The sequence below is a fragment of the Onychostruthus taczanowskii genome, unplaced genomic scaffold, assembly GCF_017590055.1.
Source record: "Onychostruthus taczanowskii isolate IOZ18803 unplaced genomic scaffold, ASM1759005v1 scaffold67, whole genome shotgun sequence".
NCBI lineage: Eukaryota > Metazoa > Chordata > Aves > Passeriformes > Passeridae > Onychostruthus > Onychostruthus taczanowskii.
The window spans coordinates 5,335,682-5,362,858 of record NW_024504455.1 but is presented as its reverse complement, the minus strand read 5'-3'; the positions used below and the strand labels follow the sequence as shown (position 1 = coordinate 5,362,858).

At 36.8% G+C, this 27,177-nt stretch overlaps 1 protein-coding gene across 1 annotated transcript in view; it reads left to right on the top strand.

Moving 5' to 3' along the window:
* The window catches only part of CADM2 (cell adhesion molecule 2), a 575,572-nt gene that overhangs the window by 390,970 nt on the left and 157,425 nt on the right, over nucleotides 1-27,177 (top strand). The window contains exon 3 of the mRNA XM_041420933.1: nucleotides 19,776-19,925. Within this exon, the coding sequence (XP_041276867.1) occupies nucleotides 19,776-19,925 (150 nt within the window). The remainder of the gene's footprint in view (nucleotides 1-19,775; nucleotides 19,926-27,177) is intronic.

Here is a 27,177-nt window from a genome sequence, read left to right as displayed (position 1 = left end):
CAAAACACCAGTCACTCTGAAACCTTTTGCAGCCATGCCTAGTACATACGTGGGACAAGTGGGGATTCTTAGAGGAGGAACTGCTGTGCTGGGGGAGAGATCCTGGCTGGTGACAGGAGGATGCCAAGACAAGGCTTCTCAGCTTGTGCCTTGTGATTGAAATTAGCCATTTAGACTTAAAACCTGTTGAGATTTGTGTTTCAGCCATTGCTGTTCCCTTTTCTACAGTATGGCAGTGATTAGGATGTTGGATGCATTACAGCGTGAAGTCAGATTGTAGCATGAAAGTTCACTAAAATAGATTTGCTTTTTTTTTCCAAATCAGTGTGAAACTAAGCAGAATTTTTTTGGATCTTGAACTCTGTGAGCCTCCAAAATGCACAGATGCTGCCTTAGATACCTTTAGATTCATTCTTGAACAGAAGAAACTGGCAGCTGAGACGTACTTGGGCAGCCCAGGAAGCCTAGAAAATTGATATGAAACAGAAGCTGAAGAGAAGCAGTACCTCCAACTTATTTTATTTTCCATTGATTTAAATTTTCTATCAAAAAGTAATGATCACAGTGTTTTCTAGTGGGGATTGACATCTATTTTTCTAAGAATAAAGGGCAAAAATGACATTTGGATTCCAGAAGAAATGTCATTTAGCTGTGTCAGAGAAAGTATCTGGGACTCTAATGACCTACTTTCCTGTTAAGTCTCTAGGCCATTGCTGAAGTTAGGAGCATAGGGAAAATACATTTCATCTTCAAAGACTTCAAGATGAGGTTTATAACTTTCTTAAAGAGAAAAAAAAAATGAATCCTCTCTCCTGAATTGAGACAGATAAAGTTTCAGCCCAAGATGGATATTTGTCCCTGAAGATTTGAAAATTCAACCACCTGCTTTAAATGAGAAGTTAGAAAAAATGCACTGTGTTAAGCCAGTGTATTCACTTTGAAACGAAGGTGAAAATTATATACTTTTACTTCTCTATAGGTCTAAATAAATAGAAAAGGCTTTGGATAACACAAATAGCACAAGGACTGAAAAATACTCTCATATATCCATGGGTCCTAAGGGTAGTGACAGATGAAGTGGCTAAGTCATTATATTTTAGAAGTTGTGACAAGGTGGTGAAGTTCCCACTGGCTGCAAAAAAGGAAATATAACCCTCATTTTTGGCAAAAAAGGGAAAGATCTATTAGACTTCAATCTGAAAGAGCCTAGTTTTAGATTAGATTTTAGGAGGAAATTCTTTACTGTCAGAGAGAAGCTGAGCATGTTCCATCCCTGGAAGTGTTCAAGCCCAGGCTGGATGGGGCTTTGAGCAACCTGGTCTGATGGAAGGTGTCCTGCCTGTGGCGGGATTGTTGGAACCAGAGGATCCTTAAGGGCCCTTCCAACCCAAAACATTGTGTGGTATGATTCCATGGTATTTGAATTGGAATCAGAACCGCTTTGGAGTATTTGGGAGAAAACTACACTTCATATTTTCCTGACATGTCATATTAAGGCAGGTTGAGTATCAAGTGTATTTCATATTTTTAGCTGAATCTGATGGCTTCTCTACAGGCTTTCATCCCTCTGCCTTAGGAAACAATAAAGTGCTCACAGCCATGAGTCCACAGGTGTATCAGGTAACCAAGCAGGCTCACAATGACTCTGCATGTGGGGGTTTCAGATTGGTTTCCCATCCTCTGGAACGAGCCAGATGACAGACTGCTGTGTCCTTATGTGCTTCCAATTTGAATGGGAAAACCTGCACTTGGTTTTGACTGTGCCTGCTAAAAATCACTCTCACTCTCTCACTCCAGTTTGTGGAGTTCCGTGAGGCAACCAGAGAGAGATGCTGACTTAGGTGTTGAACCAGAAATAGTACAGTTAGGGCATAGCTGTGCATCAAAGCAGTCTAGGCACATGGATATAAGAGGAACAGATGGCTTCTGGATCTCACTGTCTCAGAGCTGGGAAGAGCTGTTGCATTGTGCTTCATTGGGCCACGAAGATATTCCCCAAACTTCACTACTACTTCAGATTCTTTGGAGCTTTTACTATAAATGAACCTGTTCTGAAGCCACCCTTAGTATGAAAGAAGCAAAAGGGTTTTTATTTTTGAAAATTACCTGTCCATGATGGAGGAAATATTCAAATTGACGTACTGTGCTGGATCTTGAATTCTCAAATGCCTTTTTTTGCTCATGAAATTTACTGCATCACTGCAATCAGTACTTCAAAGCTTTATGTAGCTGTATCACTTGAGGAAGGGATATGTGGTGAGGGGGAGGTAGGTGAGATGGAAAAAAAATGGAAAGAGGTGGATAAGACAATAATTTTATCTTTTTCAGTATATTCATTTTTGTGTTAGTGGCAATTACTCTTCACAAAATGTTGGACCTGAGTAAAAGAAAAAGGAAAAAAGGTAATATTGTCTCCCACTTATTCAATGGCTCTCAAGGCCTCCTGTACATGAACTCCAGCACCTTAGCACAGTTGTGTTGGAGCTTCCTGCATAATTCATCATAAAAGAACATGAGGCATTCAGCAGTCAGTGCTCATTCAGAGATGTTCTGCATTACTAGCAGCACTGGTAAATATGCCTGCTCCATACATAATTTATGGTTCTCAGCAGAGATAGTTTTATGCTTCATAATAGGCTAGCTTTGATCCCTTAAAATTTGTTTGTTCAACTTAGGGGTTGGGTGCAAAACAAAGACTTTAAAATCTCATTCTTGCATTGCTTCTTTCAACAGTCGTCATTTCCCCATCCCGTTAACAAGGTTGAAATTGTTTCTGACCCACTTTTGGGGAAATGAGCCTTCCTGTAATGGATTTTGTGTGTAAGACTTTTTATTAGCCAATTCCCTCCACACACAACTTGAAGTGGAATGAAAATTGGTTTAGAAACCTTAGTATAGTCTATTCTGTGCTTCTGCTTAAAGAATTTATTGTTATTTCTTTTGAACTGTAGGAGGAAAATGTAGATAGACCTTGTGTTCTGTGAATCCCTCTTTTAATGCTGTGCTACAGCTAGAGACTATATATAAATGTGTAAGTGAATGTGTTGGAACTCATTGAGACAATTCCATTCTTTCAATTCAGTAAGTTCTTAAGGTCAAAAAAACCCAAACCAAGCAAAACAAAAACAAACAAACAAAAAACAAAGAAACAAACAAAAAAAAATTTCCAGCAGTATTTCAAAACAAAATAACAACCAACTATTCATTTCTAAATGAAAAAAATCTCATTGCTCCTCTCTGCATTTTAAAGACTGTGAAGTTTGGGCATTTTTTTTAAACAAAGAATTAGAATTGTTAGTTAGAATTGATGAATTTCTTTGAACATGTATCAATTTGCCATTTAAGTATTTTCTGATGGAGTTGTTCTTTCATCTTTCTCCTGCTTGATGCAATTTTCCCTGTCCTGTTCGCTGTTTGGTTTGGTTGAGTTTTTTCCCCAGTGATTGCTATACTTTAACTTATTATTATTCTTTATTATTAAAAGCCTTCTTCCTACCCAAGCTATTTTAGCTGTAAAATTTCAGAATTGCTACGTGGTTTTTATTTCTTCAGCAAATAGTAAAACCTTCCCTTTGGAAATTCCGTCCCTTTTTTACATGTCAAGTTAGGCATGTTAAAGACTCATTTCAAGTTTCTTGTCACTGTTCAGACTTCTTGTCATAAGTGTTTTTTTTTTTTTCCTCCAATTTCTGATGTTTCAGTCCTTTGCAGGTAGTCTGCCCAAGGAATGATGTAAATATTCTCTCTGTCTCCAGTTCAATTTCTTTTTTCTGGTTTTCTCTCCACTAGCCCGGGATTATGGCCCTTCCTACATCAGATTTCAGTTGTGTAGTGTCATCAGCCAGGCATAACAACATTTTAGTCCCTCCCTACTTTCTGCTGTTACACTTTAGTGTTTTAAATATTGGGTTTTTTATTTGTTTGTTTTTTGAGTTGTTGTTTTTTTTTTTACATAATGTGGATTCTTGGCTATTTTAATGATATTAAATGAAGCCTACATATACACCATAAATTCAAGGTGGAAAATGGGATAGAGCAAGCTTTTTTGCCATACTTTTGATTTTTCTTCTGTAGTCATGAATCTGTGTGTCATCATACACCAGGAAAGCTTTTTTCTGACTTTTTAGGAATGTGTTTGCTTGGAGAACAGCTTTTCTACCTCATCTCTAATAGCACAGTGACACTAGAAAAGCTGTCTTCTACTATTTACCTCCATTTGCTATTTTAATACTTTTGGCCAGCTCATCTGTAAGTGTATGAGGGAGAACAAATAAGAAATTTACTTACTTATCTAAGTTTCTTGTCTGGCAGAGCTAGCAAATGTTGCTGGTAGCAGTGAGGAGGAATCAGTTTCTCATTGTATAAATGTGTTGGAACAGATGTTGTGAGATGTTGTGATTTGTTTCATTAAATGTCTATGATTTCTGTAATTTTGGAGCAAAAATTTGATTTAATCTCTCTTGCAATAATCTCTGTGTTTGCATTTGTTCATGCAGAGTGTGCTGCACGGGCTCCGAGGGCTTTCTGCAGTCACTGGGTTTGCCATGCATTTTGTTCCAATCTATTGGAACAGTTTCCCATGTCCAAACAAATGTGATATTGCTTTGGGGAGCGAGAGGGGCTGCTGGTTGTGTTGATTTTTTTTCTTTGTTTGTTTTTCTTTTCCTTCTTCCCCATGATGCTGGCCTTCTGTATATGGAGCCTGAAGCAAGAGTATTTGTAACACCAGTAGTTAGAGCAGTCAAAAGCAAGTGAGTTTTCTGTATCATTGTACAAGTTTCAAATACAGACTGGGATAGAACTTTTGGACTTTTCCTTGCCCTTGTGCCATCATCTTAGTGCATTTGATGTGGCTTTTGGAACAGAAGAATCAGATTGCAGCAGCATTACAACATACAGTCGTTTCTTTCACATTTTCATTCGTATCTGAAAAAAAAAAATAGTTCTTATCTCTTGCTGCTCTGTTTGGTGTTACATTTCTTTTCTTAATTAAAACTCCAGGTCTCAGAATTGCTGGATTATATTTCTTTTTTCCCAAATGGCACTGCATAAAAAATTGGAAATATTTATGCAAATCAAAAATCATAATTTTAGTCATTGGTTTTGCCACCTCATTTTCATTCTTTCTTGGAGAAGATTAGTTTGCTTAAAAGTTTTGGGGTTTTTTTTGGTATTTTTTGATAGTATTTTTGGATGGAGCTGTTCTACCTGTTTTAAAGTAAAGTTAGTAAAAAAAAAATACTCTTTATGATCTGGTGCAGGTCTACAAGAACTGTATATAAATGGTTCTTACTGAGAACCTATGGAGGGTCTAGTTTTTGGTTTTATTTTTTTTTTTCCCCTCTTATCCCAACACAAAGCCATTAAAAGCTATTTATATAGAGGGCATCTTCTAAGAGCCTGCATATACTCCTAGAAAAGAAGGTTTCTGTGCATGGGGAATGAGATGCTCTAGCTACAGTAAATTTATTATTTTGGAATAATTGCCCAGAGACAGTGGAAATAATGTTAGAGTCTTTCAGTGAAACAGACTCTGCAATGTTGGCTTGTTTGGAAATCATAACAGTTACCTTGTTTTGTTTTTTCCCTGTGGAAACACAGGGCCAGAATTATTCTTGGCCTTTTAAGTATGTAAACTTAATGTTTTTGAAATGTTATTGTGAGTTGTTTCTGTAAGTGAGCTTAGTGTAATATTTAAGAGAACTCTGGCTGAGTTTTGACTCTTCTTTTGCAATCCTACTGCATTGTTATTCTGCCCCATGCATCTGTTTGCATATAAGTAGTTCCTGCACACAAGAAATAACAGATATGTGGTTCAGTAATGATTTTCTTTCTTACAAGCTGATGTCAGAGAAGTTCCTCCCAGTCCCCATGACCTGGGTTGCACTGATTCAGTTGTCTGCCATCCAGCCTGGGACAGCTGAAACCCACTCATGTCACAGATTGAGTTCAGGGTCTGGCCAGCCTGACAGCTGAAGTGGTACAGCAGCACACAGGGTGAGGGAAGCAGCATTTGGCAAGGGAAATAAGCATCTGGAGGGGAGCAGCAGAGATATTCTAGACTGCTGTCAGCGACAGAGGAAGGTAGATTGACCAATCCAAATCTCTCATACAGGAGGAGCATGCTTGACAAAAGGCTTCAAGGCAACTGCTTTCCATGGCTGAACGTATAAATTTTAAATGGATGTCTAAATTAGAAATTATTTAATTACATGTGAAATTGAGACGATCAACTTTTCTTTTATGCCCCTGATTTTTTTACGCATGGATTATTTTACAGCAAGAAACACTTCTAACTTTTGACTCATATTGGCATTACTATGCTGATAAATCCATGTTCATCATTCTGGGAGAGCTAAAGAATGGGAAGCCCAACAAATGGTATAAGAAAGATTTATAAGTGCATGTAATAACCTGTAATTCCATGGGGCTCAGGAGAACTTGCTCAGGCTTTTTATACAGTGCATGAGAGTAAAAGATGTCTTCACTGCTATCATTCTTTCTGTTCCTTTGATTCTCAGAGTCGAGCAGAAGGAGCAACATCTAAAAGTGAGTAAAACAGCACTTGAAAGCTAGGCTTTTACTAAGGGTTTGGAAAGAATTTGTTATGGATTTTCTGTACCTTCTCGAAGTGGGGGATACATAACTATTGAGATTAAGATTAAATAAGCAATATAATGATGTTGCAGAGCACAGTGATCTCTATTCCATAGCTGCCTGGCCCAAAGGAGAGATATGGAAGATATACACTGGTGATAGAATTTAACTTACCTCAGTCATTTATGTTGATATGATTTTTTTTTCCCCTCATGGTTCCGTGAAAGAAACTCAGGAAGATCAGTAAAAGTGATGGTTACACTGTGAATTGGGGTATAGTGTGGAGATGGCTGTGCTTGCTCTAGGTCAGAAATGGAGAAACAGAAAAGTGAAGCCTTGTAGGACTTGTCCTGTGGCCATTTTCCACTGCCTGTTTTGAAGAGAAAGCACTAAGCACTGGACTACAGTGCTGAAAAGAAAAAGAGCCCAAGTGTGACAGATGCCTCGAGCCTGAGTATTGACGGAGAAGATTTGAATCATGGACAAAGTCACCCCTTGTGCTGTTGTGTGTTCTCTGTGCTCAGAGGTGTAGAACTTTGTGCACTCTTTTTAAGCTGTATGGCTTCATCATGGAAAATCCCCACTGCATCTTCAGCTCCCCTTGCCAAATAAAACACTTTTCAAGTCTTTAGAATCTTAGCTAACTACTCCACACCAAAAGCAGTTACTCTGCAATGGCTGCAAAGGAGTCCACATCTACAAACACATAGATGTGTGTGGTATAAAATTTGCAGTAGCAGTGTTGATAAAGCACAGTGTGTTCTGAGCACTTGCTCATTTGCTTTGTCAGTGTTCATAAACAAGTGCACGGTCTTGAGAATACAGAAATCTTGATACTCAAAACAAAGGCACTTGGTGGACGGGATCAGTTCTCTTGCCTTCCTCTCATATATGGTGTTTCAAGAAGGGATTCTGATAGCTCTGTGGAAGAATGCCAAGAATGAGATGCTTTGTGCAAACAGCAAGGAAAAAAATATTTATATGTAAGCAGGAAACAAGATGTAGAAATATGCATGCTGCATTTTCTTCCCTGTAGGTTCAAAAAACTAACAAAGACCAGCTACGGGAAAAAAAAAAACCCTAAACTTATTTTACTCAAATATAGGACAGGCTGTGCTTGAAAGTTACTAAAATTATTATGTTCATTCTGAAGACCTAAACTCAAGAGCTGTTGTATGTTATGTGTTTTCAAAGCTTACCTTAAAATTCCTAAGTTCAGAAACTCCCATTTAACTTCTATTACTCCACTTTGAAAATATTAATTCACTGTAATGCTCTTTAATTTCTTCACCTGAGAAATGCACTCTGCTGTCTGGAAAAAAAAGTCTTATTATCTCAATCTGTTCAACAGATGTTTGTCATTGTGTCTCCTCCTCCCCTCTCCTGCCCTCCCCTGATATGCAAATATGGTCTTTGACATTTATATTTCCCTAATGGGGAAATATGTTTCCCTGCTTAGGGTAGGTGTTGTAACTGTTCAAAAAAAGATTAAAATCTCTATATTAAAGCTAGTATATCAGTTTTGTAAATTTTATTATATATCCTCCTCTGCCATGTAATTTTTCTTGTAAAATGTAGGAGGTGAGGTAATGTTAGTGTGACCAGGAACAGAATTTTTGTCTATCCTGTAAATTTTGCTGGAGCAGACATTTTCTCAAGCATGAAGAGAGTTAAATGTGTGGGGTTTTTTCTCTTTTCTGGAAGACAACATTAGGTTAGGTACCAAATAACCTTTATAATAATTCGGTAAATTATAAAATAAAAGGCTTTGACTAAATATTCTTACAGCCAAGTGAGGAATCTAATCAACCATTACTGACATTGATTCACTGACCTAGAAAATTATTTTAATGCACATATCAATTTACTTGCTGATTTCTTACATTCCAGTGGATTTAAATAATATATATTACTTTGCAAAACTGTTATTGTTGAGAGCCCTCATGGATCATGTATTATAAAATTCACTATTTTTTTAATATTAAATCAATTATAGAGTTATTGTAGCCTCTTAGGTTAAACTTTTAATTTTTTTTTTAAGCTGAACTTAGCTGTACAGATATGAGAGTATTTATATGGAGCTGATTAATTTGATTCTTTGCTTTTTGAATACAGTTAATTTAACTGTGATTCTCATTCCAGATCTGTAAGGGATTCTTTGTGCAAGATGACATACCTAAATATGATTTTAAGGAAGACAAAAAAATTTCCTAAGAAAGATGCAGTTTTCTAATTGAAAGCATTTGATGAATAAAGTTATTTTGTCAGCCTGTTGGACAGAAATTAGACTTTTTTGTTAAAAAAGACAAAGGCTTCAGCCCAGATGGCACTGAAACTAATGCTAATACTACTTGTGGAAATTCAGAAGTCACTTCTGAGTTCCACTGACTTCACATATGTGCCCTTATCCTGTCCCTTTTTGTACTTTCTGAGAGTCATAATTTAATTGTCTCATGAGAGAGGAATAATTAATGCCTATATATAAAAATATTTTTCATAAATGCATAAAGAGATCTGGAATTTTTTTATTGGCTGATCCCTATTGTTAAACTAAATTATTACCTTTAAGAGCAGTAAGGACAAGAATTTCAAGCAAATATGATATTTGGGTTGAAGTTTTTTATTCATAGACAACTGGAAATGACAGACTTCATGTTGAATTCTCACAAATAAAAGGGATCCAAAGGTCAAAATGAAAAAAGAAACACATTCTAGAATAAGAACTTAGAGATTTTGAAGAGACTGCTCCTACCACCCACTGCTAAAGTGAGGTCAAGTGATGAAAAAAATAAGGTTTCAAAAAGCAGTTTTTGAGGACAGCTAGAGAATTCAGGAATATAATTTCCTTTAAATTACCATATAATCATAGAAACAGAGAATGGTTTGGATTCTAAGGGACCTTTAAGTTCATCCAGTTCCAACCCCCTGCCCTGGGCAGGGACACCTTTTACTGTCCCAGGTTGCTCAGAGCCCCACCCAGCCTGGCCTGGGACACTTCCAGGGACAGGCCATCCACAGCTTCTCTGTTCCATATTTATATTAAATTTTAAAAAATTTAAATTGTTCTTTTCCTAAATCCCCTTAACAGTTTCCATTGTCACAGTGTACAATCTGTTATGGGCACGATGCTGAATGCAACTTGCATTTAGGCATTTCTGAATTTATGTTGGCAGGGAAATAAAGACCAACATATGAGTGTATCTTTCTAATTTACATCTGTGTATTAACCTAAGGGGAAGTTTAGGGGATGTTTTAAAGAACGCAGGTTTGTGTTTAGCTACATGTGAGGAGCATGAAATTTGTAAATAATGCTCTTAGAGAGGACTGGAAAAAAAAAAATGCAATCATTATACAGCACCACACTCAGTGAGGCCACAGCAGCTTTTTCCTGTCTCTGCTGCTACATGGCACACATCCAGATATCTGCTGTATTAACATTTGCTCCTGGGAGGAGATGAAGAAAAAAGGGTCCATAAGGTTTCCATTGGCCTAGACAACTGAAACATCTGCTAGATTCATGAGCAGCTTGCTGGCCTAAGTCAGCAGGGAGAACTGCTGCAGATCAGCACTGCCATATCAATGGATATTTCATAGACCACAGGGAGGAAGAGAGAAAGTCAGGAGTGTAAGTGATTTTATTTCAAAGTACACGAAGTCTGATGCAGTTTTGCATGGAGTGATATCTAAATTGCACAAAATTAGAGCCACATCTACAAGTGATCTGCATACAAGACTCATTAGGGAAACAGGTACATGAAAGAATAGCAGGATCCAATCCTAATCTTCTAATATCTGCTAATAGGAACAATTCTCCTGGTTCCAGATGAAATTTGGCAGAAAGCAATCACATGAGAAAACATTCTCTTCACTCAGAAGGTTGCACAGGAAGAAGCCTCCTTGTATTTCATTCTGAAATACAAATAGTGTTAGAAGGGAAAGGGCAATTCTTTGTTGGGACACACAGCAGAGGGAAAGAGCAAGTGTTGAAGCAAGAAGGGGAGAGGGCAGAGTGGAATTATCCATCCTTGTTTGGTGTAAACTGCCTTTCATTTTTGTAGGTCAAGCCTGGCTTCTGACGCCTGAAAGTGTAGTCTGGCCTAAGTAATTTTGTTGTTTATAGTTTGGTGTCACTTAGACTCAAAAAGGCTGCTAGAATTGTATAAAAAAGTTATTGTCCAGACCAATTCCTGGCCTTATTTTATTGTGCAAACCAAGAGAAGAGAAAACAACCCATCAAGTACAAAGTCAGTTTTAAAACTGTTCTTTTGTACTTGAACTTTCATGAGCTTGAATAGAGCTGTGATCTCCTCTGCACAAGAAAAAGAGTCAAACATCAAAGAAGGTAGATATCGACAGGATGGGTGAAATCATCAGGAGTGAAAACTTTTTGAATATACAGATGATCAGAAGTGGAAAACACTTTATTAATCATTCTGACTTTTCCTTTGTGAGAATCAGAACTGCTTTCTTCAGGGAACATTCCCAGCTGGCCAGGATGTGTTTAGGTATTGATCAACACAAGGTCATTAAGGGAAGTGCCTGTTCAGATCAAACTGCATGCAGCATATTTCCCATCTTTAACACAGGGTTTCTTTTGTGTGTAAAAACACAACTCTTCACGATAGTTTTTATATTTATGAAAGGGATTTTTTCAAAAGTATCGAAGTAAGCTTGTCCATATTTTGTTCCATTGACAGAATTCAAAGATCTGACCCCTGTATATTGATCCCCATTTACTGCTAGAATAGTTTTATCAGTACTACTTACAACTACAGAGTATTTCACTGAAAAACACCAGTGATGTAGTAATCAGAACAGATAAGTCTCTGATCAAAATCTGTTTTCTCCACCTTTGCTTTTTTTTTTCATTTGCCTTTGAGGATGACATGTCACCTGAAGCAAACTGAGCAGTGGAAGTGTTGGAAGTCCAGGTAGCAAAGATTTATTTAATGTGCTGTTGCAATGACAGGTGATTCTTATTCAGACTTGTTTGCAAAGCAGGGGTGGTAAGATCAGTGTTTAAATGTGCTGTTCTAGTCTAATTAAAATATACTGAAGTAAAAAGAAGTTAAATTCACAGAAACAAGCTGGGGTTTATTAGCAATTTTATAACTTTTCTTTGTTCACCTCTACTGTGTGGGCGTATATGTGTAAATGTGTACAAGATGTGTTTAGTTCTATTTTTTTTAACAAGAATGAAGCTACTGCAGACAAATACTAAGGCAAACCTAGAACAGTTTTAATTTTCACTTTTGCTCAGCTGTTCAATACAGTGAAAAGTTCAGGCTTCCATTTAAACCCAGGAGATTCCATTTGGTGAGCGAGCTCTTGCCATGCGTGTTTATAACTAACAATAAGTGCACTTATGGTGCATTTTGGGGGATTGCTGAATCTTTTCTGAGGTCACAAACATTCAAACAACAGCACTACTTGGAGCTGATTTGTGTAGCTGCCTCTTCTCTGCCTTTTAACTTCTCTTTGAATGGCATTTCAGAAGTTGGTGAAACAAAGTTAAAAGTGGAAGGATTTTAAACCTTGGTTGTGTTCTGCTGAGATAGAAAAAAAAGGTCAAACAGAGAACGAAGAGAAATAGGTGTATCATAAGAAAGTCCTTGCTAGCTGGGTTACCTGCATGTTGGACTTCAAATACCATAATTTTCTTTAAGGATGAAGGAAGGAGGAAAAATGTATTCCTAGTGAGGCAAATATATTTTCTTTTATAGAACTCAATAGCTGGAAAGCCTAAGAGAGCTTTTTTTTTTCAATAGATTTACAATTTTTCACAAATAAGAGAAAGGAAATCATGAAAGGGATTGTAGCAAAATGAGGAGGGAAAAGATCAACCAAATCTACTGATACATTTTTTCTTCTTTGTGTAATTACCTTTCAGTTGAATGTTGGATTTGAAAAATTAAAAACAAAAATATTTTGATTTTTACTGAAGAAAAATTGTTTTAATACTGTGCGAAAAGTTAATGTTTCTTATTATCTTTTCTTCTAGCCAAAATTTTCCTAATTACTTTGTAATTTCTAGTAATTTCTGTCTTCTATACACATTACTTATTTTCAATAAAAGTATTTTTTTAATATATTTTCCCCCAGCATTAATGTTAAATTATATTTGTATTTACTCTTAAATTACTCTGGGTAATTTGCCCAAAGTATTTTAAACCAGGATTAAAATAGAGGAGAATTGTGGGAAAGACTGTGGTTGGCTTTCTGAATAACTGGGAGATTAGCAAAAGTATCTTTGTTATATATTACAGATTAGGAATAGAAATAAGGTGACAATGAGGCCCAGATCCTGAAAAAAATTAGTGTCCAATTCCTTACTCTTCATGTCAGGACTGCATGCTGTCCTGCTTTTAGAGAAGAAGTACTTTTCAATTTTTTAAGGCACAAAGAATTGAGAATAATGCTTTAAAGTGACAAGCGGCACAAAGCTCTGAGCCATATTTACCATTGTGAGAACCAGAAAATTCATCAGTTTGTTACAACTTTTGTGGGAAGATGAGGTTCACTTCAATTATGTTTGGATTTATAACTTCCTCAGGAATTCAAAGTGGTGGAAGAGAATGCCTTTCAAAAAATGATAACTGAAGAAAATCACTGGATACCCTTCCCCATTGACAAGCAAGTAATACCATGGTGACAACCTGAAAAGAGTAAAAAATAGGCACTTAGGCAAGGTTCCTAGGAAACAGCCCTGTTTGTGCCCACTTTTTTTTTGGTTTTCCCCCTATTGTCTCTCTCATACTTTTTCCTGTTTATCATTGTGGAATAATTTTATTTCAATATGTTTTTTGGATTTTTTTTTTTCCCAATTTATATCTGCAATCTCTTTCACTGTGGTATAGTCAAAATTAATTATATTTTGAGTTCGCTGCTGGTTTGGAAACATACACCTGAAACACATGGAGTGAAAGGAGGAAGAAGTGGCTTCTTCCTTTTCTATTTTTGCTGTCAGACATAAATTTCATAGTCTGAAATCAGAGACTCTTGTCCTTTGCCTTTGGATTATTTTAGTATTGCTGAAACATTTAAAAAGGCTCAGTGACCTTGAATGCACAATCTGGGGTTAACAGAAATTCTCTGCATTATTTCTTCTCTCTTTCCTAAGCCTGTCATTCTGTAGTAAGTTTCTTCAGTGTTCTCATTAATTCCAGTGTTCTCTGCAAGAGGTTTTGTTACTGGAGTATGTAACAGTTATTAGAGGACACAATTTTGTTTGGTTTGTTTCTTTTTTTAAACAATGTTTCTTCAGTGAGCAAACAACTTAAACATACACTCAACAGCATAACTGCATAAACTCAAAAAGTATTTACAATCCAGATACAGAACTAAATTACTTCTATTTAAAACAGCAAGTTCAGGAAGGTGAATTTATCCAGTCAAGGACTCTGTGTATCAAATAATGCTCAGGCAATCTTTTGTTCTTTAAAAATGCTGTGTGAATGCAGTTTAGCATGCAGGCACATTGCTGTATTTTCTTTTAGAATAAAGCAAAGCAGGTAGTTATGCATTAGGAGTTAAAATGCCTTTTTTAATCTGTCATCGATATTTTTACCACACTCTTAAGGACTGTTCTAAAAAAAATTTCAAAATAGTAAAGGCAACAACTTCTGTAGTTTCTTCCTTCAGAATTTCCAGGACACGAACTTTCAATCTGGTCTCCATGCTGACAAAATAGAGAAGCAGATAATTCCCATTGCAAAATCAGAAGAAGCACACAGTTGCACAGCAATGCAGATCTCTGATTGCTGAAATGCAATCCACAATATCGTCGCTCTTTAAATTAGGTAAAGACAAGCTAATAACACTTTGTCTCCTTGGAGAGATGTTTGCATTATTTCATATATAAATTAAGTGAGAAAGCCAGGAAAGTGATTCAGTATATTAGATATTTCATCATAACGGCTTTTTTGCCCCCTAATGTTTTAGTTTCTTTACTAAGAAAGAAGGCCAAAATTAGTCTAGTTTCCCTATAGATGCAAGCTGCTATTTGAAGTAGTAAGCTGCTTTCCCTCACACCCAAACATTTACTTTGATTTTAGGGCCTGGTCCTGTTAAAATCAATATTAAATATCAGACTGTTTTGAAAAATTATTTGCTCAAATTTGTTGGGTTTTTGTTTTGTTTTGGGTTTTTTTTTTTTTTTTTTTAATTTCCGCTGCCAAACCTTTGCATTTGTATGGGCTCTGGTTTTGGATGACACCATGCTATAGAGGTATTGAATAAAAGGCCCATGTATTTGTGGTTCCATGCAAGACTGAAAAGGATAAATCTCTGCTATAAAACTTTATACTCTACTTTGTCCCTCTTACATGCTGATAAACTTAATTTACCTCATGGGGACACTGGTCTGCCAGGCTCTCAAAAGTAGAACCAATGTCGCAAAACATTGATAATTCACTGCTGTCTCTCTCACCTCTTTTCCAGGCCACACTCTCTAACTAAAACCATTTCTTTTTCTGCCTTTCTGATACAGAGTGGCAAAGCTTGCTGCCCTGATAATGCGAAATGCTCTTAATTTGTGACATAACTGTTTGCTTTACAAAAAGAGACCTTTACAGAAACAAAACTAAAGAAAGAATTATGTTTTCTTAGTGCTTACAGCCACCTAGTCACATTTATAATTAGCCTGGTAAATTGATTAGAATGTATCACCTAAGCATCAAGTGGGAGTGTTAAACTCATTAAAGAGCTTTCATTGTAATTGCAAAAAGAAAAAAAAAAACCAAACAAAACAAAACAACAAAAACCAAAGCCACAAAACTAAGCACAAAACCTAACCCAAGCATAAGCAAAAAAACATGAGGTGAACTCACATGATGAATGTTTGCAAACTGGACCAAATAATGATAATTATTCTACATAGACTTGACACATAATGAGATAAAAATCAGGACTAAATATAAAAGCAGTTTAGCCATGATTTCTGTGTGGGAAAGGAGAAAAATAAAAAGCCTTTCTTGACAGGAAACAGCTTGTGGCTAATGAGATATGCGGACTGGTCCTCCACAAAGCATTGCGGAAACAGCCTGTGGTAGAATATACTTCAACAGAGCTCCATCTAGTCCAAAAAGTTGAAATAATGTTGCTAAGAAAGCTTTTAAAATTAGCAAAGGGGCTGGGATACAACATGATGACAATGATACCTTGATGCAGCCTCCTTTTTGCAGTAATATCACTTCTTGTTGTAATTTACCTTTGCATAACCTTGTAGGTTTGTTGGGTTTTTTTTTCGTTTTCAGATGCAAGGGAGTTGTTAATGTGGGCCATGGCCATCAGGTTTTTCTTTTTTTTTATTAAGTCTTTTTTAGTGTATTCCATACAAGCAGTAATATATATATATGTGTGTGTGTGTGTGTTTGCTGACTTGACTTGTTGGTGGAGGTTGGAAATGTCATCCATTTCCAGCCGCTTGTTGGGAGGATTGCAAGTAAGCTGGATGGGTAACCCCTGTCTTTAGGATGGTCAGCATCCCTGTCATATTCATTATCTCAATTATACCTGTCAATCATCTCAGTTAAATAGGAAATAAATTCTACTGAACTTACCTGAAAAGCTGTGTTCAGTGCAGTGAAGAGAACTGGAAGGGTGTCTGAGGAAAAATGCCAGCTCCATGGTAAACCTTCAGCCACACCTGGGTCTGACCATGGGGCCAAGGGACTCTTTTTAAGTGCAAACAAGAATACCAAAGACTGGCAGAGCAGTGGCATCACCTTTGGGTTTCTGCCTTCTGTGACTGCAGTAGGGGGGCTTCCAGGGCTGGGCTGCACACTTCAGAAAGGAGAGGACACATGGAAGAGGGCACGGAGAGGAGGCACAGACTAATTAAAGGATTAGAAAAATGAGATTTCTGCAGAAAGACTTAAGAGCTCAATTTGTTTAGATTATCAAAAAGAAGGTTAATGGGTGATATGATCACAGTCTCTAAGTACCTACAAGAGAAATTTCATAAGAGAGGACTCTTCAGAGCAGGGGAAAAGATACAAGAGCCAGTAGAAGCTGAGTGCTACAGCAAGACAAATGCAGAGCAGAAGTGGATTTTGTGGTTTTGTTTGAACAATGGTGATTGTTACTCCTCGAAATAAGTCACTGAAGGGGCCAGTAAATTTTCCATTACTGGACTTGTTAAGTCAAGATGGAATGCTTTTGTTAGGGGACATTAACAGAAACAAGGGCTCTCCCACAAAATATTGTCAGATCCTCAAGAACCAGGAGTCTCTAGTAGCATAAACCACTTCTCTGACACTTTACTGTAGTTAAAGGGCAGGATGCTGATGCTTTATTTGGTGTTCACATGTTTCATATAGGGCTTTACAACCTTCTCCTGTCCTTCCAGCCCTATTTCAGTATCCCAAGTTAGATGTAAACAGTAAAGTAAATCTCATAAGTTTTTCTTTGTCTTAGTTTTCCCATCACTTGCTAATAATTTTTGTCTTCATTAAGAGGAGTGCAGTATCCATTCATTTGGACTTGCTTTATATAATTTTCTCTGTCCTGCAAAGACTCCCTTCTTTCTACTCAGGCTACCTTCCATATTACATTTTCTCTCATTTTCTCTGTACCTCTTTTTCAGTCCAAACTTCCCATGAAGGTCTGTGCAACTTCTCCAGAACCATACAGATTCTCTGTGGGCAAGAGATAAGACAAACGTTTTGGTCTTATTTTTATATTCTAAATTAATTCTTGTTTCCAAATCATCAGCAATCACTAGGTTGGCCAGAGAAAAGAAAATTCTTCTGACCTATTCAGGTTATGGCATCTATAGTTTCCATTTATATGGTTGATCAGAATAGTTTACTTCTTGACCAGAGATGAGTCTATGACTTGGCAGTCATTAGCAAATGATGGAGTGCATGTACACTGGCACCTTCATGACAAGAGCTGTAATATCAGACAGAGAACACAGAGTAATTATGGGGAGATCTCCTGATCTGTGTTAATAGGGTCCTGAATCATTACAGCAGGTTCTTTATTAAACTACCTCCCATTCCTGTTCTTTAATGTAAGTGACAGATTTCACTGTGCTAATATCTGGCACTAGGTTCTGTTTTATGCTTCTTGTAGGCAAAAAGTGTTTAAGCCCACACAGCCTCCTATTCACAGTTCATACTTTAGAAGGTTATTTCTTTGGTAAGTTGCCTGTAATTTAGTGAAAGTAATAACAGCCTGTGTGCATTTTTCTGGATTAAAAAAAAATTCTAATTTATATGATAAGCAATTTATGCAATATCTCAAAGTTCCTTGACACATTGGAATTGAAAGAGCAGAAATGGAAGGAAATTACAAATCTTTTCTGTTTTCTTTTTTTTTTTCCCATCCTTGTTTATGATTTTTCTCTCATCATATATTTCTCTATGTGTGGTTTTCAAGAAGCAGGGTTTGATTAATGAAGTGTCAGATACAGAGGATGTCATGAGAATTTTGGCATTTATTATTCGCAGCATTTAAATTAGCTATGGTATTTTTAGTATTCCTAATTTTTTTACTATATCTGTTATCCTGTTGGTAGTAAATACCCTCTTAGAGTAAATACCAGTACATTCTAAATCTTAATCTTTAGATATCTGATATTTATACAAAAATTATACCAGTTATTCAGATCTGCATTTTGATTGAAATATTTTATTTATTTCACAGATGGGTGTGGTTTTGTTCCATGTCTAAGGCCATCGAGATTATTTTACATAGGGAAATCCAAATCTGGCTAGAATTCTGTTTTGTGCAATATCAGTAGGTCAAATAGAAGTTCAGGTTTTAATCTTTTATTTAGTACTTCCTTCCTCTGGTCATCTGCAAACCTCTATCCTAGATAATAGATTTTTGTATTATCATGCTTTTGTATAGAAGACATGCCTCAGTTTAACTTAGTTGGGAACAAGTCTGATGAGAGCCCCTAAAATAGGATATTTCTCTGAAGGTTTTATGCTGGGTTTATGATTTTGTATTGTATCATTAATGGATATTGTATATATTATTTCCTTGATGTGCTTGTGACACATCTATGAACTTGTTCCCTCCTGTAGGACTGTAGAGAGGTTTTTAATTTCTGACACATCCCACTTGAGTGTCAATCTTGGCATTACATTTCTTATGCAAGCATCTCTACCTACTCTTCAGTGCTTCTTTTAATAGAACCTCTACAAAAGCAGAAGAAAGAAGCATATATTTCATTTGGAGTATTAGGTTGTCTTTCTTTTGCATTGTACCATTGAATAAATAATATATCTCCTAGATAACAACCATATGTTCAATGAAGTGTCTTGTTTATTATTGAAGATTTCTTTTCTCTTTCCCCACCCATGTTAAAAACCACTTCCATGGTTTTTTCTGTGCTCACTTCTTGCAGTCCTGTTTGTCAGAATGTGTTGTGCTGTTTGACAAGGGGCGTGCGATCCTCACGCTACATAAACACTTTAGTCTAACTATGACATTGGAAATGCTTGTGATTCAAGAACCTGACTGATACTGCTCCTGCATTGTGTAGAGGCATTTGGAAACCTTCCCAGTGACTTTTCAGCAGGCACTTAAAGTGATTGATAATGCTCTGGGATAGAATCACAGATGTGAAAGAGACCTACTACATCACCTCTTCCATTTTCATATGTGATCAGGTTATATTCCCCCAACAGAGCATGCATCAAGTGTTTGATTCACACTACATTTGCTCTCCAACAACTTTCCAAACCTGACACAGAAAGCATCATCCTGAGAGGCCTGCAAAATGTATAAAAAAGAAACAGGGAGTCAAGGTTGCCCCATCCCTCTCTGTTAAAAGCTCTGTGGATTTTTGTGTTATGTTCTCAGTGATGTTTTCAACTATGATTTAACTGCATTGCCTGCACTAAGTTGTCTTCGGTATGTCTGAGGAGACAAAAATGCTGAGTATTTCTTTGGAACTAAAGAGTATGACTCACAGAGGGGGGAAAAAGAGGGGGGGGGAAACCCTTATTTCTTAATTCATACAGCTGTTTCTTGGTTACAGGGAATATATTGTAAATGCAGTTTTAAAAAATTTATTGTGCTACCTTTCTTTGGTCAGAATAGATCACATTGAATTCTGGGTCTATCATCTGTGGGAAGCTGCTGCAATAAATTCAGTCCTGCAACTTAAGTATTTTCTTTTTTTTTCTCGTCTTCCTGTCTGCATCCCTTCCCTCCCTCCTCAGGCAGTCAAGGGCAGTTCCCACTCACACAGAACGTCACAGTTGTTGAAGGTGGAACAGCAAATTTGACCTGCAGGGTCGATCAAAATGATAACACCTCCCTCCAGTGGTCAAATCCAGCTCAACAGACACTGTACTTCGATGACAAGAAAGGTAAATTCTTTCCTGAACTCATGCTTCTGCACTGTGTTTTTTTATAAGAAAAAAATGTTTAAAACCATTTCTCTTTAATACTCTGATGAGAATATATTTCCCATATATTCTAGGAATTTATGTCTTCCATTATAATTATTATGTGATTTTATTTTTTTGACTGGGATTCACTGAAATATTCTCTTGCACATTATATTATGTTTAAATTATTAAAGAACAAGAATAGGATTTGAAAGGCTTCTTTTAAGATAATTTTGCATTGTTGAAAAATATATTGGAAGAGCATTTATGAGTGGCGAAATAAGTAGTAGCCCATAAAAATTGTGACTCATTTTTATTAGTGTGTATGCATAAATATATATTCTATATATTTTTACATTTATGTATATAATCCCACAGTTTGCCACTAGTGTACAGCAGTCTGGTTGTTGGTGCAATGAACAGTTGCTATGATAGCTGCTCTTAACAGCTAACAAAAATGCTTGGATTTTGTGTCCAGATGTTTCCAATGTTTCCATGCAGAGATTTTTTACATTTTAGTTAAATTAGTGAAGAACAAAAGACAGGAAAACATCCATTCCTTACAAAAATAAGGACATTATTAAGTGCTATGTATTTGTAGATGTCAAATTGAACTGCAAAAGCATTGCATTTTACATAATATAATGTTAATGTAATGATTGTAGTAGATTCTGTAAAGAAATTAAAGTTAAGACTAATTAATTCATCATTTAGCTTTAAAAATGTAAAAGCTTTGGTGTGATTTCAGTGGTACAAAAGTTCAACAGTAAATTCTGGTGCTTGAATTTATTTTGAAAGGTGCTACATACTCTAGAACATATTTTAACAAGTGCAGTTATTACTCTGCTCAAAATTAAAGAACTGATGTCCAAATGCTTTGCTGAATGATTACAAGAGTGTAAAATACCTTGTAGGACTGAAAACACTTTGTGGATCTGTGCACTTCAATAAAAGAGAATCTAAAACCTGTCATTTTATACCTGCAGAAGCTACAATCAAAATATGTTTTTTTACTATTAATATAATAGCTGAATAGAATCTCTTGATGGTGTTGAAGTGGTTCCTTTCTCTTTTATCTAATTTCCTGTAGCGTGTAATCATTTGATTTGCAATTTCTTTGAAATCATAAGTACCTTTTGAATGTGGGATTGAAGATGAGAGGTTTATAAGGTGCAAACTTTCCAGCTGTAAGTCCTGTGCTGTCACCTTTGCCCGCATGCAGCCCTTCATTTCAGCTGTAATCATTAGTGATTTGGGACGGGTAAGTAATGTCTGCAAAACTAAAAGCAGAGACACCTTGTGTGTTGATAGGGCACATCAATACTCAGAAAATCTATATCTTTTATAAAATAAGTGACATTTTAAAGGATGCTGGGAAGGACATGTAAGGACTGCAAATACATTAATTTGAGCGTTGTAGCCATTTTGGTGTGAGTTGAATTTTCTGTGTGCTTTAGCGAAACCTCTACTTTTACAACAAATAATTGAAATTTGTATTAGTTTTGAATATAATGAATTAAAGCAACAGTTTGAATGGCATTCAGAGTAGTAAGTACTAGAAGCAATTTATATTCCCCACAGGAAATGTGCAGAGCTCAAGTGTGTGAATTTAAGGGACCAGAGTCTTTATTGAACTTTTAGCTTGTCCCATGACTTGAAGGAATATTTGATGATTAATTGTATGGAGGAATTACTCTGCATCTATTACACATGGAAATGTCTTCATTTGGTGAAGAAAACTTCAGATCCTTTAGCTGGACATATCAAGTCTTATGTCAGCAGCAGTTTGCACTCTGTGTGATATTTCCACTCTCAAGAATTGGAGTGAGCAGTACATCCAATTCCTGCATGCAAAACATTCTGCCACTTCTGAAAGGGAAGCTACAGCTTCCACTGGCAATTTTCCCTGTTTGTATATGTATGGGTTTCTATAAGTAAGAAAGATATTTCCTTCACATGCTTTTGATGGTTGCATTATTGAGCCAAAATGGAGAGAGATATTTATTAGTGGTTTTGTCAGGAAATGATGGCAAGTGAAAATGTAAAGCCTTCCCCTTTTTTTTTTTTCTTTCCTCATTTCCCACTTCTCCCAGCCAGGAATACAATTTGGCTATAAAAAAAGCAGCTTTCTACTACAACCAGTCATTGCATTTAATTTATTGACAGCAATGCCTCTGCCAGAGTCTATTCAAACCTGTCTCTTATTGTTAGCCAAAACCAACCTCCAGGTCTTACTTGTCCTTTCATCACCATGAACATTGCTTTTTAATAGCTGTGTTTCTCAAACCCTTGAAATTAATGGAAGCTTGAATAGCTATAGAGTTATGTTCTCTGTGGAAAACAGAAGCTTAGACAAGCAGCATCACCAGCAGCCTTTTCTCACCATCAGAGCTGAGTAACTCTGTGTTGCCATGTTCAGAAATAAATCAAATTTGCTTACTTTGAACTTTACTTCCCCTCAATAGGTTATTTATATGACTGGCACATATAGGAGTGAGAGTATGTTTTTTTCATATCTGGGAGCATAAAACAAATTCAAGAAACCTTTTTTTATAGCTATATATTTTAATAATTATGAGAGAGTCAAATGGTAAAATGAAGGAATGCATGTAAGTGTCAAAAGAGGTGGGAGAGTCCAGCAGAATATGAGGGAGGTGAGAGCTTCCAGTATATATAATAACTAAGGTTAGAAAAGGCTTTAAGATCTCATCAAGTCCAACCATAGACCTTAGGAGCACCACCACATGGCAGAACAGGTGCCAAAAATAGAGGAAATTGTCCATGGAGTGAAAATCTCTCCCTTGCTGGATTGTCCTTGACGAGACCCCTTCCATGCTCATGCTCATTTCTCAAGCAAGTTGGTTCCCCTGTCTTGCAAAGCCATTTTCTGACCAAAATAGAACTTCTGGTGAAAAAGGAAAAGAGAGTCAGTCACCTGGAAGAAATGTGGCCTTCAAATTCCTGTGCGTCTCCACAAGGGGTGAATTATTAATCTTCAGTTTATTAAAAATGCATGGAACAAATATTATGAAAATCACACTCATGTAATTTTGCATTCTTCTGAACTGTGGTGCAATCATTAACACTGAAGTTAGGAGTCATTCTTCCTTTTCTCTTCTAGATATTCTAAAGTACAGAAGTGCAATGAACCAGATACACTAATACCAAAACCACATTATTAAAATTACTCTTCTGCTTCCCCTCACATACTCCTTTGGCCACCTCTTTCTAAGAGGTGTTTTTCTCAGTTAGGAGGATTGTGTAGCTGGAAGAACACTTCCACCCCCAACTTTCACATCAAATTAATATTTATTTATTATTTATGAAGGAGACAGGTGCTATTTTTAACTTGGGACATTTCTGGCAGTTGGCCTATACAGCCTTAAAATTATGTAGACAAAAAATTAGGAGAGCCTTGTTTCAGAAAAGGCAACACTGAATTTAGAGAAAGTGAAATCACAGTTCAGAGGCTGTTTCCAGGTCTTCGTAACTTGCAGTACATCTGCTTTGTTTTTGTTGTAAATTTAGGCCTAAAATGTGTTGGACTCGTAGTGATGGGAATAAGGAAGAGAAAAAAATCCTAATTTCCTACAGGAAATTAGGTTATAGCTTTTTTTTTATTATCTAACCAAGGTGAAACCACTGCTTCCCTCCAATCTTTCTTTGACACTCTAAAATATATTAAGATCCAAAATAACTTTGTCCTCATTATTATTCTAACACAGAGTAGCTAAAATATATGAAAATATAAATGTTTGATCTGGTGGACTTGGTCTCACTGATGACCTGTCGCCTTGCTGTCCTTTTTGGTACTTCTGTCTTTTTCTGGTTCCTCTACCTCAGAGATTCAAGGGCATTGTGTATCAATTGTATTTTTAAATCTTTCTCTTTCATTTAAATCATCACATCTTTACCAGACAGTAAAAAATACTGTACTGAATAAGTGGATATATACTTCTAAATGTTAATAAGCTTAACAACCTTACCTTGGTCTCCCACCCCCTGCTGCCCCCTGAGAATTTTAAAGATTGTGTCTTCCTGAAAAATAGGAGTTCACAACTCACCCTAAGGAAGTCCAGATTCTCTGGGAAAAAAAAATGCAAATTGCATGCTGCACTTGAAATGAGTCTTTCCCTACACAATTTTCAATTAAAATGAATAATTGCCATAGAAACCTCCATATCACTTTATGCACCCAAGTACTTATAATTGCATAGCTGCCTTTGGAAGAAGCACAATGTGCAACAGTGTAGAACTGGCAGATATTATTATAAATTAATATAGGTTATTTTATTTTATCTTCACTGGTGTCACTTCTTAAGGTTTTTGAGAGGGCAATAAATGCAGAGAGACATAAATATGAATGCAGAGCTATAAGAAAAAGGCCATAGCATGCAAACACCAAGATATTTGATAGAGAGAAGACTAAAAAGAACCTTTATGCAACTTACTATAGCAGCCATCTCATATTCCCATTCAGTATGGAATATAGATAAATATGTAGCAGGATATTGAGTTATAAAGGAGAAATGTACAACAGAACAATGACTGTTGATATCAAAGGTGTTTAATCTCCTCAGTATAAAAATGTGTAATCGGACCACCAAAAGGAAGAGAATCTGTACCTGGTGTGTACAGACCTAGCAGTTTTGCTCAGTCAAGCAAGTGCAAGTGTAAAATAGCTGCTCTCCACCTTAACAGGGAAGTTTTCAGGTCCCTTGATAATAAAACAAGGGTGTGTTGACATTGACCATGATAAGTTTGCCACAAACTGACACAGATTTCGATGAGACATGTGCCTGATTCTAATCATAGGTGGGTACATGTCCCCTGTGCTTTCATCGAGTAGTAGCACTTTCATGTCTTACTGAAAAATTAGAAAGGATATTCCAGCCTCAGAATTATTCATGCCTCAGCAGCAGAATATGTTTCTTTAGATGACCTTTGATTTTTCACGTGTAAGAGTGCTTGGCATTTATGTAGCTCCCTATCATCTCAATGCCTTTCAGAGATAGTGGTGCACTTGGCAAGGGTTGTGAGAGGCCACTGCTCTTGCAAAGCCCTCAAGAGCTTCCCTGATAGGCACAGTGCCTCAGGTGATCTTGGGAACATGTTTGGGTACAGCAGCAGCCCTTGAGGTTCAGCATTTGTTCCCTCACAAGGGTGGCAATATTGTGCTGGAATTTTCATGTGAGTTTAGGGAGTTTGGGCCGTGTCTCCAATCAAACCATTGTGACTGTTGGGAGGTGCTATCAGCTCCATGAAAACAGCTGCTGACTTTTTTCTTTCTCAATAGGAAGATATTTAGAGGGAGTCGCAAATTCACTGTGTGCAAGGCATGGAATTTCAATTCCAGTACCATGTATGTCAGTTTGGAAGGATTCATTAGTACAGAGAATTTTTTTACTCTAACACTAAAATGGTGATCGAATTGCCAGTCAAAAGGCTGGTCCTTTTAGTTATGGAAATCCTGTCTTTTTGATGGTATAGATACTGAAATCCGTCCTAGATAGCTGTATTTATTCTTTGACTTGCTTTGTGGCAGCCAGGCTCCGGCTATTGAATTTAAGTATAAACCAAATCTACACCATTCTCTGGTGATTCAGCCTCAGATTCTAATCTGCATAAACAAGCAGAGGTACTTGTGAGTTACAAAAATAATTTGAGGATATTTTTGACTGGGGAGAAATTGTGAACTTACCTCTTGTAGACATTTAATGATTCTAGTGAGTAGTTGAATTTAAGATGTAGGTGAGCGTGTAGACAAAAGGAATAGGCTTGTACAAAACATGAGTCAGAGAAGCAAAAAAAAAATGTTTATTTTTTGCAGTAGAAAGGAAAGCAGAACATACATGGTTTAAATTAGTTATGCAAGACAGGGAGGCAGACAAGCTGTATTGTTGGGAGGATGGAGAGCATTAGCATTTAGGTAATGTGAAATCGAGTAGCAATGATGAATGGACTTACGTCTCCACCTTCACATGCTCTGTTTCCTGTTATATAATTGAGTGGAGATGCTATCACACAGGAGATGATGACCAAGCTTAACCCCATCCTAGGGTACACATATAAATTAGATTCACTGTTACTTAGAGTTTAATAGACCCTTTCAAGGAGAGAATACCTTGTAGTCAACCTATGAAGTAGCATGAAAAGCAATGGGGAAAATGCAAGGAAACTATGCAGGTAATTATTGAAGGATTATTTTACAGCCAGATAAGTTTGGGAGAAGTTAGTGTATAGAGATAGGATTTTATTTTATCTTCTTTTTTCTCCCTGACCTGAATAGCAATAGTCTGTAAATGCTTTATAATATTTAGGAAGTTTCTAGCACTTAACAAAAAAAAAAAAAAAAAAAGAGTACATGGTAGAAATGCAATTTTCACAATGAGCTTTCCATAAAAATCTTTTAGAGTAGTCATTCCAAGGTATGTAGTTGAGGTAATCTTTTTCTGTTAGTCAGATCTGTTGATTTCCAGCTGTGCCAGACAATTATCAGTAGCTGTCTGGCCAGATCTTATCTTTTCTTGAGACCCACAGTATCATATATGGGGGCAGATAACCTGGGTTAAGTTGTTCAGCTGCAATTTTCTTTCTTACTAATGGGTTCTTGCTCTCACTCCCTTGCAAAGGGGGTAGGAGAGAGAATCAGAAGGGCAAAACCAAGAAAAACTTACAGATCAATGTTAAGAGAGTTTAATAAGAGAAGGAAATAGGAATAAAAAAATTCCAAGTAATGGAAAGGCAGTGACTCACTCTGTCCTACCAGCAGTGTGGTGCACCAGTCAGTCTCCAAACAGTCCCTACTTGGTGGAAAACAACTCCCAAGTGTTTTATTGCTGTATTTATGGACGGTTCCATGGTCAGATTGGGTCAGCAGTCCTGGCTGTGTACTTTCCCAACTTCTTGACCCCCCCCCCCCAACCTTCTCACTGTGGGTGCAGAGTGAGAAACAGAGAAGGCCTTGAGAGTGCTCAGCGATATTCAGTGCTGATGAAAACACTGATGTGTTTTCCACACTGTTTTGGTCATGAACCCAAAACACAGCACCATACAGGTTGCTATGAAGAAAATTAATTCCATCCCTACCAAACTCAATGCAGCTTCCCTCTGGGTCATGGATAGTAAACAAGCTTAAATAATTTTGGTTGGTAGTTCCATAGTGCTCTGGGGAAGGAAAGAAGCTGTCTTAGAGCTTTTGAGATAAGTGTCTCTCTTTATCCTCAAAACC